Source organism: Eschrichtius robustus, chromosome 10 (genome assembly GCF_028021215.1).
Source record: "Eschrichtius robustus isolate mEscRob2 chromosome 10, mEscRob2.pri, whole genome shotgun sequence".
Lineage (NCBI taxonomy): Eukaryota > Metazoa > Chordata > Mammalia > Artiodactyla > Eschrichtiidae > Eschrichtius > Eschrichtius robustus.
The window spans coordinates 82,391,594-82,410,982 of NC_090833.1; the positions used below are offsets into that span (position 1 = coordinate 82,391,594).

At 42.6% G+C, this 19,389-nt stretch overlaps 1 protein-coding gene across 6 annotated transcripts in view; it reads right to left on the bottom strand.

Annotated features, from left to right (window-relative positions):
- Nucleotides 1–19,389, bottom strand: part of FRMD3 (FERM domain containing 3) — a 371,558-nt gene that overhangs the window by 189,774 nt on the left and 162,395 nt on the right. The window contains exon 1 of one of the 6 annotated variants that reach the window (XM_068552179.1): nt 9,771–9,906. The exons of the other annotated variants lie outside the window; for them this stretch is intronic. Within the exon in view, the coding sequence (XP_068408280.1) occupies nt 9,771–9,797 (27 nt within the window). The 5' untranslated portion in view covers nt 9,798–9,906. Of the gene's footprint in view, nt 1–9,770; nt 9,907–19,389 lie in introns of those variants that run through there. 6 annotated transcript variants of the gene reach the window in all.

A 19,389-nucleotide genomic window follows, 5' to 3' on the forward strand; every position in this document is an offset into this window, starting at 1 on the left:
GCTAGCAAAGAAAAGAATAATCTACCACATCGTCCTGAACTCCCTCAAAAGGCTGAAGAGCAGCAAGTAGACCAGTTGGCTTCACAGATGCAGGCATTGAGCATTTACATTTTAAGGAATCAGACACTATAAGCAAACAGTTATACCTCCTGCAGTCTCCAAATTAACAAATATACATATTCCACAATCATTCTCAGAGCAGCTCAAAGGCAGGCTATCCCAGGAATTGGGTTTCCTCAGCAGCCCACTCCTCTGCTTATGGCAACAGTAAATCTAAAAGATGCCTTTTGATCTAGAAAGACACAAGTCCTCAGCAGCTCTGAAATGGTCACCAGAGAATAATGGAAATGGTGGTCATTTGTGGAGGGTCTACTGTACGCTCGGGACTCTCTGCATATTCTTGCATTGACTCTTCATCACAGCCCTGCAAAGCAGGTATCACTATCCCTATATTTTTAATATGAGAAAACCGAGGTTCAAAAATAAATCACTTGCTTAAGACCACACAGCCAGGCAGTAGCAGAGCAGAGCTCCAAGCTCAGGTCATTTGGCTCCAAAATCTGTACAAACCATGCAAAAAGCTATATTTCACATAAGAGGATGGCCCTGCTCTCCCTTGATCAATGAGATAGTGGCTGAGCATTATCTTTCCTTATCACAGTGATGACTTTCCTCTGAATAGGCTAAATATTCTTGCCCTCTCTTCCTTGAAGCCAGCAGTCACCAATGGCAGAATGGTGTGTAACAAAGTTCTCCCTCGGTATAGCTAACTTCTCTGCATATCATCATTTTCTAGCAAATGCCTCATCTTAAATCTGCCCATATCCTAAATATGCCTCATCCTAAATCTGAGAAATTGGGGGTCAAACTAATCACCAAACCAGGAGAATTCAAAAGGACAAGAATAGTATGATGCAATGTTGAGACTCTAATAAATGCTTTGGATTCTCTACCCCAGCACTGCACACACACACACACAAAACCTAGCTACAATTTTAGGGGTTCATGGACCCCCTGAAGCCCACTTACAGACCTGTAAGTCAAGAGACCCAGGCTTCTAAGCTGGCTCTTTGGCCACACCCAGGGAAGCTCTATGGAAGACGCTTTACTCCTCTGTACGATGAGATGATCACTCCAGGCCCTTCCCACTCTCAGGGTCTAAGTGAGGGTGCCTCCTAATCAGGTGATATTTAAGGACAAACGTTAATATAAAGAGATGACAAGGTCCCCTATACCTGATGATAAAACATCTCCAAGGTGTAATCAAATGTACATTTGTCAATACATGTTTCAATAAAACTATTGAATAAGATAAAATAGAGTAAAAGCTATTTGCTATGACACTAAACTTCATTTTCATTCACCAAAAGGCTCTTTGATTTCCCTCACCTCAACAGAACTCTGAGGTCACATGGGAGGAGGGGGAGACAGATGGTCCCAGAACGCCATTTGCTGAAATATGAGGGTTATTCCAGCCAGAACAGATGTTTGCATCATTGCTTGGCCATGTGTACCCAGTGAACAGCTGGGAAGTGTTTGGTGTTGCCAAATTTGATAAAAAGAATTCACGTTTGAAACAATGATTGGAGATGATCAGCATGGAGGAGGTAGGAAAAACAAGAGACGTCTTAAAGTTACAGAATCTGCTGAAGTCAGCACAATAGCACAGGTGATATTTACGGAGTAGTTGCCCCAACTCGGACGTGGCTTAGGCCAAGAGGACAGAGAAGGAATGGTTGAGAAAAGATGTAGAAAGGAAAGTTTCTCAAGACCTCTTCAGGGAATAAAGAAAATAATTTGAACTAGAGTTCCCTATGGAGGAAGTGAAATATTAAAGGAGAAAGAAAGCCAATAAAAAGCATCAATTTATATTTTATAAGTCAGATACATTGCAGATGAAGCAAAGTAGAGAAGTACGTCTTCTGATCTTCAGGGATTTGTGAAATAACAGAAATAACACAGTTAGAAAAGAATAGTGGGCTTCCCCGGAGATGCAGTGGGTAAGAATCCGCCTGTCAATGCAGGGGACACGGGTTCGAGCCCTGGTCCGGGAAGATCCCACATGCCACGGAGCAACTAAGCCCGTGCACCACAACTACTGAAGCCCATGTGCCTAGAGCCCGTGCTCCACAAGAGAAGCCACCACAATGAGAAGCCCGTGCACCACAACGAAGAGCAGCCCCCGCTAGCCGCAACTAGAGAAAGCCTGTGCACAGCAACAAAGACCCAATGCAGCCAAAAATAAATAAATTTATTAAAAAAAAACAATAGTTTTCAGTGTCTTGTGTTGGCTTAGGGCAGGTCAAGATTTTTTTTTTTTTCCTATCTGATTCCAAGACTGACCAGCTAACCATTCTGAGCCTCCAGAGGAGAAAGTAAGGGTGTCAGGAGTGCCAAGGCTCCTGGACTCATTCCAGGGACTATGCATGGGCCACAGTGATGGACAAGGACCTTGGAATATGCAGTGATACTGCTCGGCCATGCAGGGAGAACTGACTACCCCCCTGGCAGTGATGGGGAGCCGGCATTACCCTCACGAAGAATCCCGCAAGCAAAACCTGGTAGAATTTCATGCGGCGCTGCTCAATTTGGTAGCCACACACCACATGTGACTAATTACATTTAAATTATAATTGTTAAATATAATGTAAACTTTAGTCTTTGGTCACTCTAGCCCTGTTTCAAGTTCTCAGCCACACATGGCTATTGTCTACCATACGAGGTAGCACAAATATAGATCACCACCATCGCCTCACAAAGTTCCACTGGACAGCGCTGGCCAAGAGCAAAGCTTCTTTAAACTTTTATGTGCATTTGAATCACTGGTAGGTCTTGTTAAAATGCAGCTTCTGATTGAGGAGGTCTGGGGAGGGGCCTGTGACTGCATTTCTAACAAGCTCCTGGTGATGCCCATGGACCACTGAGAGGCTGGGCAAATTCACAGCGACCCTGTTAAACGCTGCCCTTGGGCTGAATGGTAAATGTTTCTCCTGCTCTAACACAAAGAGCGCCTTTTATGTTCACATTGCAGTTCCTCAAAACAACAAACATTCGACAATATAGAAATTCTTAAATGCCTCTCCCTTGCCTACCTCTCCACTTTGCACTTTCTGGTTTTAAAAACATTCCAAGATTCACAGAAAAAATGTGCAGAGCACTGAATCTCCATCTTTGCTAGGTTTCCACTATCTGCAATGGAGATTTCCTTAACAGAAAGTCTGGCGTGATGTAATTGAAGCAGCTGTGTTTTCAGAAGATAAGAGCAGTTCTTTTATATCGCAGACACAGTGGTTACTCAGACAGGAACAGTCAGGCACATGAAGGGATTCAACGTGGCTGCATCAGTGAAATACGTAGAGGAACAAAGGGGAAGAAAGACACTTTCCCGGCTTAAAAACAGAACGTGGCATCACAGTAGAAAAGCATAGTGCCACAAGTCAAGACCAAATAATATATTTGTAGCACTGCCACTGTTTCCAAACAGAAATAATTCAGTTGGTTTAGACCTTGAAAACAAGGAGAAAGTCTTACCTACGTTGTATATAACTCAACATTTTCACATTATCTCAATTAATCAACATAACTATCCACATAAACTAGGTCTTATTATTTTCATTTTTACAGGTGTGAATACTAACTCTCACTGCCTGAGAAACTGCCTGGGCCTCACGTAGGTCTCTCTGGCTTTCCACCTAATACTCTTTCCATGGTCCAATCAGCACTGAAAAACAAATTTATGAAGAGGAGGAAGATTACACACTTTAAGCAAAATAACTACTACATACCTGCAACCTCTTCTCCCATCCAGCTACTATTTACTCACCCACAAGTAGAATGTCTCACCCATTAGTCCATTAAAGGATTAATGCCATCATTAGGAGATTTCTGCTAAAAGTGCTGAGGGAGAACATAAACCACTGTGTTCATTATTTGATCTTGCTGGGTTTTAGAGAATGTACAGTTAATTATAGGTTAAAGTAGATAATATATTCCAGTTTACAGAATAACTGTCCAGAGCAAATGCAAGAGGGAGCTGGTAGCAGGGTCCCCTTCATGAGAATTTGCAGCCAGAGCTGGAAGCTTGGGACTGGACCAGTGGTGCAAATGTCCTCACAACCAAGTGACTTGGCTAAAAAGGTAAAGCATGAGGTGTGTGGAGAGGCCTTAGGAATAGGGCAGTCACATTATTCATCATCCTAATTGGGACAGCTTTGAGAGGGAAAGGGGGTAACTCGGAGACAACAGGTGTAAGCATGCATCATCCCAGGCACCCTATCCGTGAGCCAGGAAGGGAGACCTGGAGTTTTCCCCGAAAAGAAAGGGGGCCACCCAGAGTGGCATAACCCAAATTTCCATTTGGCAAAACTCATTCCGGCACGTGTGTGGAGAACAGGGTCAGAAGAGGAAGAGGCTATTCAACCTCAGAAACTTACTCCATAAGAGATGTGTGCCTGTGTGTTCACAACCATGAGAAAACCATCCAAAGAAAATACAGAATTCAGGGCTAATTTTAGACCCACTAAGCTTGACCTAAATTAGGCACAAAGAAGTTGGATTCTTCCAATGCCAAAGCTAACCACCCACTCCGCTGCTCCTCCCCTGGCAAGGTCTGATGCTTTGTAGAGAGTGGAGCCAACCCTTCAGGCCACAGGGCGCCATCTGGAAAAGCAATGAGTCATTGGCCTCAACAGGGAAACAGCCACAAACAGCAAAATGCAGCCAGACAAATGTCTGTCTGGATTGTTGGAATCATTTATTTGTTCAACAAATATTTGTTGAGTGTTTCCTGTATGCCAGGCACTGCAAATATAGATAAAGATAAACAAGGCACAATTCCTGCCTCAAGAAACTTATTGATAGACAAGGCAGTTGTCATAATACAGTGTGAGAAGCACAGCAGAGGTTGGCCCAGGTGTTAGGAACACAAAGGAGGGGCATTTACAACTCGGGGAGGCGCAGGTAATGCCAAGCTGAGTCTTCAAGTGTGGTCCCCAGACCTAGCACCATCCTGCAGGATCCGGGAGCTTGCTAGGAAAGCTGAATCTCAGGCCCCACCCCAGACCAACTGAATCAGAATCTGTATTTTAACAAGATCCCCAGGTTATCCGTATGCATGTTAAGGTCTAAGAAACACTGTCTTAAAGGATAAGGATGAGTTGGCCAGAGGAAGAGAAATGGGAGGGGAGATCTAAGGCAAAATGACTGGCGTGAGAGAGATGGTCCCACATTCCCAACGTGCAGAGATCAACATGCCCAAAGCACAGAGTGAGAGGCAAGAAGTGGTAAAAGAAAGTGCTTCTGAAAAGGGACAGGACGCAGCTAGGTCTTTTGTAAGAGCCCTCAAATCCCTTGAAATGTCTCATGCCGGGGACATTTAGAAGGACTGCCCTGGCAGCAGTGGGGAAGAAGCAGGTTTGGGGGCCATGGAGAAAATCACAAGACACGTCACTGTACCTGGCAGTGGGGACACTAAAGAGGTCAGGTGGCCCACGGTCAGCAGTGGGTTGGCAGGAGCCAAGAATCATCTGGCACAGGCTTAAGCACTTGGGGAGGGGAGCTTAGCTGGTTATGTGAAACCAACAGAACTTCTTTCTGGAGCCACTTGTTTTCCCCTAATTATATTGCTTCCCAGGTAGATTTGTGCCAAAGAAGTCATAAGAAAAGCACTTGGACTTCCCTGGCAGTCCAGTGGTTAGGACTCAGTGCTTTCACTGCCAAGGGCCTGGGTTCAATCCCTGGTTGAGAAACTAAGATCCCACAGGCCACGTGGTGTGGCCAAAAAGGAAAAAAAAGAAAAGCACTCAAAGGACCTTCCCCCACTGCAAGTCAGTCTCAGGAATGGGACTTGAGCAGGATTTCTCAAAGATATCTAGAAATAGGAATTACCTGGGGAATTTGTTCAAAATTCAGATTCCCAGGCCCTATGGTCACACCCTATGGAAAGGTATCACACTTGATGTGCTCACTTTACATCTTTAATGGCAGGCTTGTTTTTCTCCCCATATTTGATTCATCCAACACTTATCATTCAGCACTGTTGCATACAGGCATCTATCAAGTACAGGCAATCAACTTGATTCTTCTGCCAGATAAAGTGTCAGTTAAGGTTAGTATGAATTGACTCTTGAACTTTGACAGATGATAGATAGATAGATAGATAGATAGATAGATAGATAGGTAGATAGATGATAGATAGATAGATAGATGCCTGACTCCGTGCCCTTATACCTTTTATACTTTTTTAAAAAATGAGTCTAGAAAAAAGATGGGCAAAAAGCATAAATAGCATTTCACAGAAGGGAAAACTTGTAAGGCCAGAAAGCATGAAAAGATGCTCAGCTGATCTGTAATCAGGGAAATACTAATTAAAAAACAAGATACCATTTCATACCCATGAGATTGGCAAACATTTTAAAGTTTGGCTGGTAGGCATGCAAATGAGCACAACCAATTTAGAAAATGATTTGGCAACACCTAGCAGAGGTGAAGGTGAGCACAAGAGTACTTCCATGATCAGGGAGAAAGCCTAGAAAAAGTCTAGCACATGTGTACCAGAAGATATGTATAAGAATGTTTACAACAGCATGCTTTGTAATAGAGTAAAACTGGAAACAATTCAAATGGCCAACAAGAGAATGGGAAAATACTGTTCATCTATACATACGAACGTATACACACAAACTACGCACACATATTGTATACATTATGCTTTTATGTTTGATAGCTTTTATAAATTTAGTCCTCAGTTCATTTAGTGATTATTATCATTATTTCCACCATTTATTAAGGCACGTGCTAGGTGTTTTCATAGATTCTTAGTTATCATTAAAATGTTGTAAGGTATAATTACGACCTTATAGTTGGAGAATATAAAGCAATTCCTTTAGCCTAAGATCACACCACTGGGAAATACTATAGTCATATATGTACCAAATAACTCCAAAATCCAAGTTCCTTCTAACCATATAACAGGGAGCTTTTTCCAGAAAAATCTCAATCACAACAGTATGTGTTAAACCGATTATCTTGATAAGGATGTAAGCACAATAACAAATTAATTCCTCTAATATAGCTCTTGATGTGTAGCCCTATTCTTCACTGAAGCTAAAAACAAAACACAGAACCAACTCGTGTGACAGCAACTAGCAATAGCATAGTCTCCTTGGGAAAAAATGAAAGGTAATTAAAGTCATCTCTACCTAATCTAGGCTGGATTAATTTGTGTTGAAGAATCTATAATTCATGCAAATTAGAAGAATCTATAATTCATGCAAATTAACATGAACGATCCATAGAAAATGTTTTGATGAAAAGAAAATAAACAGCTAATAGTGCTTCTCAAGCTAATGTGAAATTGGCCATCGGCCTCCAGAACTGGTCACTCCTTTCAAACCTGTGGCTCTCCTGCTGTGATGTTTCACCATTGCTTGGGGCTCAGGTACTCTGTCCATAGACAGCTTCCTTTCAGGTTCCTGTCACTCTGAAGATCTCTCTTGATCCCATCTCTCACCCCCTGCTTTTTGACTCAGCCCCATCAATTATGTATTCCATCTCCAGCTTTCATCTTCTCTATCCCCCTCTCCCTTTGATCCTTTCCCTTAGATGACAAACATACCCCTCAGGACATCCTCAGAAATGCCCTTTTCTTTCTCTCAGATGTGCTGTCCCCACCAAGCTCCCTCTCACTCCTTTCACCACCCACCTTCTTGAAGGATCCCAGTCTGTCCCACGATCCCACTTCCTTGCCAGCCTCTCCTGGCTTAACTGTCTCCTTATTTATAACAATCAGGCAACCATGGTTCTTCCTAAGCCCTCAAGAGGCTTCAGTGAGAACATGTATATGATGCCAGGTATCAAGTGGGAGCTCATTAGTCTTCCACTTTTTTTTTTAAACATCTTTATTGGAGTATAATTGCTTTACAATGGTGTGTTAGTTTCTGCTGTTTAACAAAGCGTATCAGCTATACGTACACATATATCCCCATAACTCCTCCCTCTTGCGTCTCCCTCCCACCCTCCCTATCCCACCCCTCTAGGTGGTCACAAAGCACAGAGCTTAGCTGATCTCCCTGTGCTATGTGGCTGCTTCCCATTAGCTATCTATTTTACATTTGGTAGTGTATATATGCCAATGCTACTCTCTCACTTCGTCCCAGTTTACCCTTCCCCCTCCCCGTGTCCTCAAGTCCATTCTCTACATCTGCGTCTTTATTCCTGTCCTGCCCCTAGGTTCATCAGAACCTTTTTTTTTTTTTAGACTCCATATATATATGTGTTAGCATACGGTATTTGTTTTTCTCTTTCTGACTTACTTCACTCTGTATGACAGTCTCTAGGTCCATCCACCTCACTACAAATAACTCAATTTTGTTTCTTTTTATGGCTAATATTCCATTGTATATATGTGCCACATCGACAGTCCTCCACTTCTTGAAACTCTTTCCTCGCTTGGATTCCACTTAGCTCCCTGTTCTTTTTCCTGGACCCGGGTCTTTGTCTCTTACCTCCGTCTGTCAGTTGCTGAGGGATCTCATCGGTCCCCTAGATCCAACTGTTACCTCTATGCAGAGAAGCAGATGGCGCTCAAGCTCTATATCCAGACTTGGAGTCTCACCTGTGAATCAACAGGTCCCGAGCCAGACTCACCACCGCTGATCACTCTGATCCCCAGTACTCACCACCGGCTTCTCCTCACCATCATTTGCCAGTTTCTTTGATTTGAGCCTTGGTAATCATCATTAACTCCTCTGTCTCCCCATCACTAATCACTTACTAAATCCAGTCTTATCTTATACAGCCCATAATGCTCTTATCAAGCCCTTCCTCATCACACTGAAGCTACTTTATCCTTAACTCTTGGTCTCAACAACTCTAGTGGCGACAACTTCAAGAGACTCCTACCTAACTAATCTCCCTGCTCCTCCATCTCATCCTCCTCTTATCCTACAAACCACTTCAGAGAGAATAGCCCTGTTTCTGCCACTACCCCTCCTTCTGCAGCCCACTGCGTCTGCCAAAAAAAACCCAAGGATCAGCTCAGTTTGGAAGAAAGTGAGTAATCAGTACCAAGAGCTGTGCGGAGGAATTTTTACCTATGGACATGTGCATAAGTATACAAATATATATCATACATGTCTAGGTACACACAGATCACAAAGATCTGACTAAGGCTCAGAGTAGAAAAGAGTAATAAGTAAGCTGACACACCATCAATCTCTTTACACATCTGTTCTTCAAGTTGTTAAAATTACACAATTATGACCTTGATAAAAGAAAACCCTTTTTACTTTCACAAACTTGCTTTGGTTTTTTTTTTTTTTTTTATTTCTTTCATTTCACGCCAAGGAGCCAGAAAACATTCACCTGTCATCCCATTTACTCTAAAGTTTAAAGCCAGAGTTAGCACACTGGGGGTTTGAACAGCCATATCTTTGAGGTCTAAATGCCAATGTTTAAAAATTAGAAGATTTCCCCTAAAATCTGAAAAACTAGCCTCCCTTAAAAACCCACCTGATCAAGTAACACAGGCTCAGCATGCCCATGGCAGGGAGCATAACAATGGCCACCCACTGGCCAGGCCACCCACTCACCTCCCATGAGTTCACTGAGATCACGTGTCTGACCCACTAGGAATTGTACGCTTTGGTCACTAGTTTAAACAATGAGGTTTTATTGTAATTTATACAAAATGACATTGGAGCCCTTTGACACACGAAGTATGTCTAGTATATACATATATACTGGTTTCAAGCCAACACTAATTAGCATACCTTGTAGATGGGGTCTATTGAACCCATTTAAGGAGCACGTGTGTTTCAGACTGCGCAGTTCTAGCTTGTTGAGACTGTCCAATAGCATGATTTCAGAACATCAGCCACTTCAGATGCACTACTTCTTTCATCCAACAAGACTTCCAGCCATAAATGAATTACATTGGTGTAATATATTTCCTGTTTTGCAAAATGAAACTAGCACCACGTGTGCATCCAAATGTTTAGTATTCCCCTGTGAATAATTTATTCTAGTACAGTTTCAGGAATATGAGTTAGGATGACTTGTTCTGCCCTTCAAGATCATCTTTGTTTTCTTAAAAACTCTAGGACAAACAATTAAATTCCAAAGTTGGAATTTATCTTAGTTTGTTTTCAATCCTTTTCTTCCTTATTCTATTCTGTGTCTTTCTATTCTAGTTTAACATTTTACTTTGTATTTCACAGGTTATAATCTTAAAAACCTTTGTGGTTCCATTTTTGTTTCTTTTTCTTTTAACACTGAGGTTAAACATTTGACATCTCTGCTATTTTAGTTCCCAGGAGTATCAGCTTTTCCTGAACATATAAAGGCGTCATAAGTGTCACTTGCCTTGGCCTTCCCTTTCCTCTGATCTATTGATTTTAATGCCCTTTTTCATTTCTACAATCTTGCAGCTCCCTTATTATTTTGGCTTTCCCAGTTTTGTGCCTGCATTTGTTGATATTTTTCCATACTCCACCCTATGACCTGACATGAATTCTAATTGGAAGTTTCCATTTGCCTTTCAGGAATGAGCTCTTATCAAAAGATCACCGAGTCATAAACATGTTTGCTTGCCAGCTGCTAGCACACCGTTGTATAGAGAGAGGACACTTAGTTAAATGTGAAGCTAGTTAAATGTGAAGCTTTGCCTTATTCAGAGAAACCCTGGGACTCTTCAGAAGGAGCCCGTGGCAGCTCTAGACAGAGACAGTCCTCACTAGGCACTGAACATCCCATTTATTACTTGAAGCTTTCACCCAATTCCCCTCCCCTAATGCACTCCCAAATCTGGAGGCTGGAGGGGACCATGCCATATACTTGGCAGGGCCAGAATCAAAACACTGAAATTAAAGGGTCTTCCCCATGCTCCTACCCTCTGGGTGGGTGCCTAGTCTCTTCCCACGATGATGATCCTTTATAAGCCCTGCAACCTCCTCCATAAACTGCTTGTACAGCTCTGGGCTTGTGGCTGAGCCAAGAGCAGTGTTCTGCCTGGGGCACTGCGCTTCCCTGCACCAAGGAATCCAGGAGTCCACTCCCAGGCAAATACCAGGGAACACTGCCAAATGGCAAGCAGCCACCGTGCTTGCCCGGTGACCCCAGAGGAATGTGACAGTGTGCCCTTTGTGTGGCCGTCCTCCCACAGCCTGGCCAGGCCCAGGCTCGCCAATGGCCCACTCACATTCCAAGGTCTTATCACAGTTAACCCCATAACCCCATCACCACACCATAGAAAATGCCACCCACAGCCCCAAGCCCTATGGAACTTGCAAGGCTGTCCATCCCAGGAGGTTAAACTTTTTAAACAAAGGTTATAGGTCACTCACACAAAACCCGTAGAAATATCTGTTTGCAAGTATAATATCAAAGGGATATAAGTTGATGTACAATATAAGTTCAAGTGCAATATAAAAGCGCTTGAATCATTTTCATTCTTAAAATGTTTCTTTATGAAAAAAAAATCTAGGGACAGTAAGGAAGCCTATTAGAGCTGGCTTCCTGCATTGTATTAACGAAGGACATGGGTGGAAGTGACATTTAACCACATCGCAAAATTCTGCATGCTCAGCAATAATGGTGGAAACAAGAGGTTAGGATAGAAGGTAAGATAAGGGGAAGAGGGGCTTCCCTGGTGGCGCAGTGGTTGAGAATATGCCTGCTAATGCAGGGGACACAGGTTCGAGCCCTGGTCTGGGAAGATCCCACATGCCGCGGAGCGACAGGGCCCGTGAGCCACAATTACTGAGCCTGCGCGTCTGGAGCCTGTGCTCCGCAGCAAGAGAGACCGCGATGACGAGAGGCCCGCGCACGCACAGAAACGAAGACCCAACGCAGCCATAAATAAATAAATAAATAAACCCAAAGTTTAAAAAAAAAAAAAGTTGTAAAAAAAAAAAAAGATAAGGAGAAGAAGGATTAGGCCTTCTCCCAGAACCATGCCTTCTCCTTGTCCTGTCTTCCTCACAGGCAGCAATCCTTAGAGGGATGTGTCAAGAGCTGCCATCTTGCTCAGCTCTGCAAATTCCCCCTTTACCAACTCTTCTTTAGAGCAGCAGGGGGTACACTGTTTGAGACTGATGGGAGGCAGAAGGCTTCTTCATAGACTCCTTTCCTCAAGGCTACAGACTGAACAATTTGCTTTCACAAATATCAAATTCTCCACAAACTAAAAAAATGAATGCTACTCCTGCCTTGATTACTGGACTTTGGCCACCTGAGTCCCAGGTGGAGTTCAAGGTCACTTTTAGGATGTTGTGCCACTGGTCTCCACAGGTCAGAAAAAAATAATTTAGCCTGTTGTCCAAGCAATGATGTTAGAGAGAAAGTGACTTCAGTTCACATCCTGGCCTTGGCCATCCCTGGCTGTGTCACCTAGGACACAGCACTTGGCTCTCTGAGCCTCAGTTTCCTCAACTGTGAATTGGGACAAGTGTCCCTCATTAAATGAGATGGTACATGTGAAGCACTTGGCACCCTACCTGACAGATGGCAGGAGCCCAGTAAACCTCAGCTCAACTATCCCTCAACCACAACGTAACCACAGTAGACCAGTAGGGTTTCTGGATCATTAAGTCATTTTAACAAGCTTTTAAAAGCAAACTAGTTCACACCAATGCAGACCCAAGCCATGTTTATGAACAATTCTCTCCCAGTGTCTTAGACTTAAAGCTTGCTTGGGGATTCTTGTGGTTTCCAAAGTAGAGCAAGGGGGAAAGTGTTGCACCATGACCTTTCCTATAAAAAAGAAACTCTAATTAACACATGATGCTAACGCCTGAAACCCTTATTTAGTGCTCGTTGTTCAGTGTTTCTCCAGCTCTGTGGATGCCCACGTGGAACATCAGTTCTACACACACAGACTTCCATTTCGTTTCCTCTTAGTCAACATGCAGTGTGCCCTCAATTTGTTTCCTCAAATTTTTGAGACTCACCTGGGGGGCTTGTTGAAAATGGAGATTCTCCGCCCCACCCCCAGATTCTGATTTGGTAAATCTGAGATGGAAACCATGAATCTACACATTTTTAACAACCCCCTGTCCCTGTGACCCTAATATGGTCTTCAGACCACAATGTGGAGAAACTGGCCAGGCTGTACCATTCAAAAATCCCTAGAACCTTAGAACCTGGCTCGCTACAGAAGTTAAATCCCCACGAACTAATTATTAGGAAAAGAGAACCGTAAATATGCACATGTCATTCTGGTTTGCCGTTCCATTCCCCTCTCTCCTCCACTCCCCAGATTCCCATAGCTCCATATCTCCAGCACCAACTTTCCTTCCATACCTTACGTCCTCAGGGTTTTACACAGCCTTTCCTTCTGCCCTGATGCGTGCGAGATCTCAGACTAATCTGTGGGTAGTAGGATCCAACTCCACTGTAAAGCAGGTCCAAGCAAGGGATTCGGCCCAACATGAGTCTGCAAAATGGGTGAGTGACACCTGGGTCTGAACTGAGGGCCAACTAACACACAGTTTGAAATGTTTTACCAAAGGCAGATGAAAACCAGTCCCAATGGAGAAAGGTTCAATCAGATGGAGAATGATATTCATTACATCTGATGCTTCGTCAGACTGAGCTAAGAGGAGGCTAAAGGGGCATGTTCATTCTTGATTTTCTTTACTATTCTTTAGGTACCTGGAGACACCTCCCTTCTCTCTATATTCTCTAACTCGAATTTAACCATCAAATCTTTATTTCCAACCTTAACCTAACTCAATCGCTATAGTTGTGCTGTCCACGTCCTACTGAGCTTTTAAAATGTGGTTAGTCTGAATTGAGATGTGTGCTAAGTGTAAAATATATACTTATATGAATTTCTTAATAATTTTATATTGATCATGACAGTGTTGAACTCATTTTTATATTGAGACGGCAGTGCTTTAGCTATATGGGTTAAATAAATATTAAAATTTAAAAAAATATGCACGTCTGGGAATTCTTGGAGCGCCAAGGCCTCCCTGGCAGCCCTGCACCACGCCAACTCTGTTCACCCACAGTTCCATTTCTGAGAGAGGGGTATTGATGTCTCCAACTATGATAGTGGATCACCTATTTCTCCTTGAAGTTTTGTCAGTTTTGCCTCATGTAGTTTGATGCTGTATTGTTAGGTGCATACATGTTCAGGATTATTATATCTTCTTGGAGAACTGACCCCTTTATCATTACGTAATGCCCCTCTTTAGCCCTGATCACTTTCCTTGCTCTGAAATCTGCTCTGTCTGAAATTAATATATTGAAGAGCTATTCACACTTTCTTTTGATTCGTGTTATCGTGGTATATCTTTCTCCATCCACTTAATTTTAACCTATATTTGTCTTTATATTTGAAGAGGGTACCTTGTTGATGACATAGACTTGGGTCTTGTTTTTGACTCATGGCTCCTAGCTTCACTCTGACTCCAGCTCACCCCGCTCCTATTCCCCTCAATCCCTCTCAGGAGGTTCTGATCTTGGACTCTGACTTTGCAGCATTTTCCTTGCGATTAAGTGGCCCCAGAAGAAATAAATGACTATGGAAATACATTAGAACCATTTGTTGTTCTGTCACTCTGGGGGTCAAATCATAGCTCCTGAAACATAATTAAATAACATAATTGACACATAAAACGGTCTGCACAGCAGGCATTACAAAGGACAATATTTAGCTTTTTCTTAAATAAGAATCTAGTGTGTCTGAATTTATCAAACATTTTTCTTTGGTGAAGTCTAAATTAATAAGGTTTATTGTATGTATGTCTGTGTGTTGTGTGCCTGTACATGCACAAGGGATCAACCCATTAGCAAAGAAAACCTTGCTTCAGGCAATAAAGAGGCAATTTTAAAGTTTTCAATTAAAAAATAAGAAATGCTGTTGCTTATAAACTTAAAGATCAAATAGCCATTTTACCTATATTGAAACGAGTTATTTCACAAGATTTGTTTAAAACTCTGTTCTGAATCTAGATAAAAATACAGTTTTATTTCTAAATCATGCCCTCCCCATTTTTACCCCATGATTGAAGTTTTCCCATCTGGACCAAGGGAAAAAAACAAGAGAGCTGGACAAGGAAAGAATATTGATCCAGGTGGTTTCCCTAGGGGCCATCAGCCCTGAAGACAGTCACAACATACCGCACTGGAAAGAAAGAAGGATGGAGCAACTGAGACAATGTTCAAACCATGGGTACCCCTATAATAGCTAACCATTTAGAATTAATGCCAAACAAGAAATCAGAAGACTGTTCAATGGTTCCATAGGTACTGTCAAGAAATATTATCTGAAATTTGGAGATAAGGCAAAAATATGACTAGGTGTCCTTTCAAGGTCACATAGAGCACTGTCTCACAAAGTTACACAGGGCACCTGATGCTTTATGGAAGATAAGTTGGCTTAACATTCACTAAACTGTAGAGTCCAGAAACCGTAAAGTTAGATGTTAACTTGTAGATGATTGATAAGCTACAAATTATTTCTGTCCCACAGAAGAAATAAGCCAAAGATTATGGTTTTATCACTTTATATAACATTACATATCTCAGTTGTGTCTCAGAAAACCCTGTTTATTTTAACTTATTGAAAACTATATACACTGAGACTCTATCATTTGGTCCACCCATTTTCCTGCCCTGGAAACAAATGCCTCCTCTGTTCTTTCTCACTGAAGTCTGAGCTTGAAAATTATTTCGAAAATGTCATGAAGCCTAGGAAGTTTCCATCTAGCTCCACAGTTGTCACTGGTCCATCACCACTGCCCAAGTTCTCAGTGGCTCCTCCTCCAGCCAACACCAAACAGTCTTTTCTACCAACCCTACCATCCTTGGACCAGGCTCAGACTCAGCATTTAACCAAGGTGCACAGATCTGGGTCTTCCATGGAAGCAGAACAAAATGCAAAGAAGAGAGAGCCAAGACACACTTGTATCTTTTTAAGTCCAGTACCCTACTTCCTTTTTGCTCCAGGGCATGAAGTTTGTATCAGACTTAGCATTCTAGAAGAACGTGGATGTCATGGGAAGTGACAGAGCAAAGCTAAATTAATGAAGCAGGGGTTATCCTCAAGAGCACAAAAGCGAGTGGAATAAAAGGAAGCCAGGGAAGAGAGAGAACGAGAGCATGTGAGGGCACGTGTGGGAAACACAGTTACTTTTGCAGAATCATCCTCCACTCTCAGCCTCACCTCCCACACACTGGCTGTTCTGGTGCTATAAGCAGGCTCCCAGTGAGGCTGGAAGTGCCAGCGCAAGGCTAAAAATTTCTGCTAAATTACTATTAAGCATACCAAGAAAAGATCTGACTCAAGGAAACACCTTACTGGATTTTTTTTTAAAAACAGAAAGAAGCAAAGAAAATGTATTTTCCAAAGCAAGCCACAAAGTATAGGGTGGCTAAGCAACATAGAGCATTACTCCAAAGGGATAAAACCTACGAAATCCACCTCTCAAATTGCTGAAATAAATACTTACTGGCTATTTGGGGAAAATCATGATGGTTACTAACAGAAGATGTCCTAAATGGGTCTTGAACGTGGGCACTGAGAAGGAGCCACAGGTAGTTTCCCTCTGCCCAGTCTATGAGTCTCAGAAAGAGTGAATGCTTTCGCCACACAAACATGGACTTGTACAATCAGGCCTGACCAAGGGCACAGCATCTGAATTAAGCCAAACGACCTTATTGGGGGCAAGATTTAGAAACAGCCCTCCTTGTCCTGTGCGTTCTGTGTGTCCCATAGTTCACAGGCCATCAGGAGCTGCTCCTGCCTCTGGGCCTTGCCTCGGCTTGGCCTCCCTCCCACACAAGGAATAGCTGCAAAAGGTCACTGTCCAGAGAAAGGAAACTCTTCTGGATGAAGAAAGAGGAGATGCCTTCAAATCCTAACCCTTTGTGCGAGCTGCACCTCCAGACACACGTGAACTTTTAGAAAGACGTGCGTGAGTGACCACTGCTCACCGGAGCTGCCCATTCTGAGCCCCAGAATCTTGATGCTCATCAGTAAATGGGGGTCAGACGCAGTCTAAGAAACTATATATAATCATTTATGTTTGACTTAAGATTTGATGATTACAGTAAAATGTTATTTAGGCCACAAGAGCCATCCATAAATGGATAGTGTCCATTAGGCTCCAGAGTGAGTTATGATATTAGTTTCCAATTCCTCTTCCTTAAGGACATGATAACAACCCATAATTAACCAAGGGAAGGTCCCTGTAATAACTGGGTCTAGCTCCTCTTCTCTCGGTGAACACAGGGAATACTTCTTCCTCGGGTCTGGACGACTCTGAGCAGCCTACTTCTGGCTTATTATGGACCAGAGAGAACCCTCAGTCTTCACTGGTTATAAAACACTGAAGCATCTGTCTCTCTAACGTGACCACTCCAAGTCCCCCATCTTTCTTGCAGCTTCTCTCTGCAGGATCAGCATGGTGCTGAGTGGGTAGGAAAGACAGAACCCCTCTGCAAGATAATGGAAATATACACGTGGCTCTCTGCCTCCAGTGCCTGGCGCAGAGCTCCTAAAACCACAGTAACTTCCTAAGTCATAAGAGCACTAGGAGCATCTTTTGTTCTAATATTTGGTCATTGACCCAGGTTCCTGACACAGAGTTCCTAAATCCCTTGGAATTTCTGGGTGATAGCAATGTCTTCTGTTCCAATGAGGTGACTCTTGGCAGGCTTCTGGATGGGGGTTGGTCATCAGAAAGACCAAGCTCTGACTAGAAGCTTAGAATTTTCAGCCCCACCCCTCATTCTCCAGAGAGAAGAGAGGAGCTAGAAATGGAGTTAATGATCAATCATGCCTACGTGATGAAGCCTCCCTAAAAATCCCGAAAATACAGAGTTCAGAGAGCTTCTAGGTTGGTGAACACGTACCAGGAGGGTGATGTACCCCAACTCCACTGGAATAGAAGCTCCTGCACTTAGGACCCTCCCAAACCCTGCGCTACATTATCTGTTCACATGACTTTACATCTGTATCATTTATCATCTTTTATAAGTTTGTGTTCCCCTGAGTTCTGTAAGCTATTCTAGCAAATAATTGAATCCAAGGAGGAGGAGGTCATGGGAACCTCCAATTCGTAGTTAAGTCAGACAGAAGTTGTGGGCAACCTAGGGACCCACTACTTGTGATTGGCATCTGAAGTCGGCAGCAATGTCATGGGACTGAGCCCTTAACCTGTGGGGTCTGATACCGTCTCCAGGTAGACAATGTTGGAATTGTGTTAAATTGTAGGACACCCGTCTGGTGACTGAGAATTACTTGTTGTGAGGAAAAACTCCCACGCATTTGACCCTGCTGTGTGTTACATATGAAAGTTGTTAAGAGAGTAAATCCTAAGTGTTCTCATGGCAAGGAAAACAAATGCTTTTTCTTTTTCTTTTATTTTATATCAATATGAGATGATGGATGCTCACTAAACTTATCATGGTAATCATTTCATGATGTATGTAAGTCAAATCATTACGTTGCACACCTGAAACCTATACAGTGCTATATGTCAATTAGGTCTCAATAAAACTGGAAGAAAACAAAAATAAAAACTCCCACACATTTGGTGTCAGAAGTGTGAGTGTGAGTAGTGTGAGAGTAAAGGAAAACCATGGGAGGAGGACTGAGTTTTTCTTTACACCCTCTTAGCAGGAATTCTCTCTGGCGGGAAATTGAAAATGGGTCCTCTGTCATATAGAAACTTCCTGAACAATGACATTACATGCATGTTACGAATATTTGATCAGTTGGTGGAGGAGGATCATGGAGAGCTACGTATGCCTTGCTAAAGTGTTTGACCTTTACCCTGTAGGCAATGAGAAGCCAACAGAAGTTGTTCAGTCAGCAAGTTATAACAATTACTTATCTGTAAGTTAACAAAGGTAACACAAGCAGTAATATGTAAAAAATAAGGAGGAGCTTGTAGAGGACCAGAGAGGAGACACTAATCTACTATTTCTAATTCATTTAATTATAATTCAGAATATTTTTGCAAGCAAGGAATTCTTTTTCAAGATCTATCTCAAGGTCCAAAAACTCACCCACTTCCACCTTAGTGGCACTATTTGCCTGGCATTAGTCATTATGAGAACCAGGGAAAGTGATCTTGGGCATCAGTAAGTTTGTTGGCATAGACTGGCTGCCCAACAGAATGCTCTTCTCTCTGTCAGCAGAAAAGACCAGATTGAGACCTCTTTCTAGCCACTGACCAGAGGTCTGGATCATTTCAAAGATAGCACTTCACTTGTTACTCTAATTCTGCAATCCAGGTCATGCCCAAGGACATTTTTTGCCCAAATTATCATTTAGATAAATAAAACACAAAGCTCCCCTTGTAAAGGTAAACTTAATCAGTGTGTCAGCTTGTGTAATAGTCATGTACTGGTCCCTAGATTCCAATGACCAAGGAG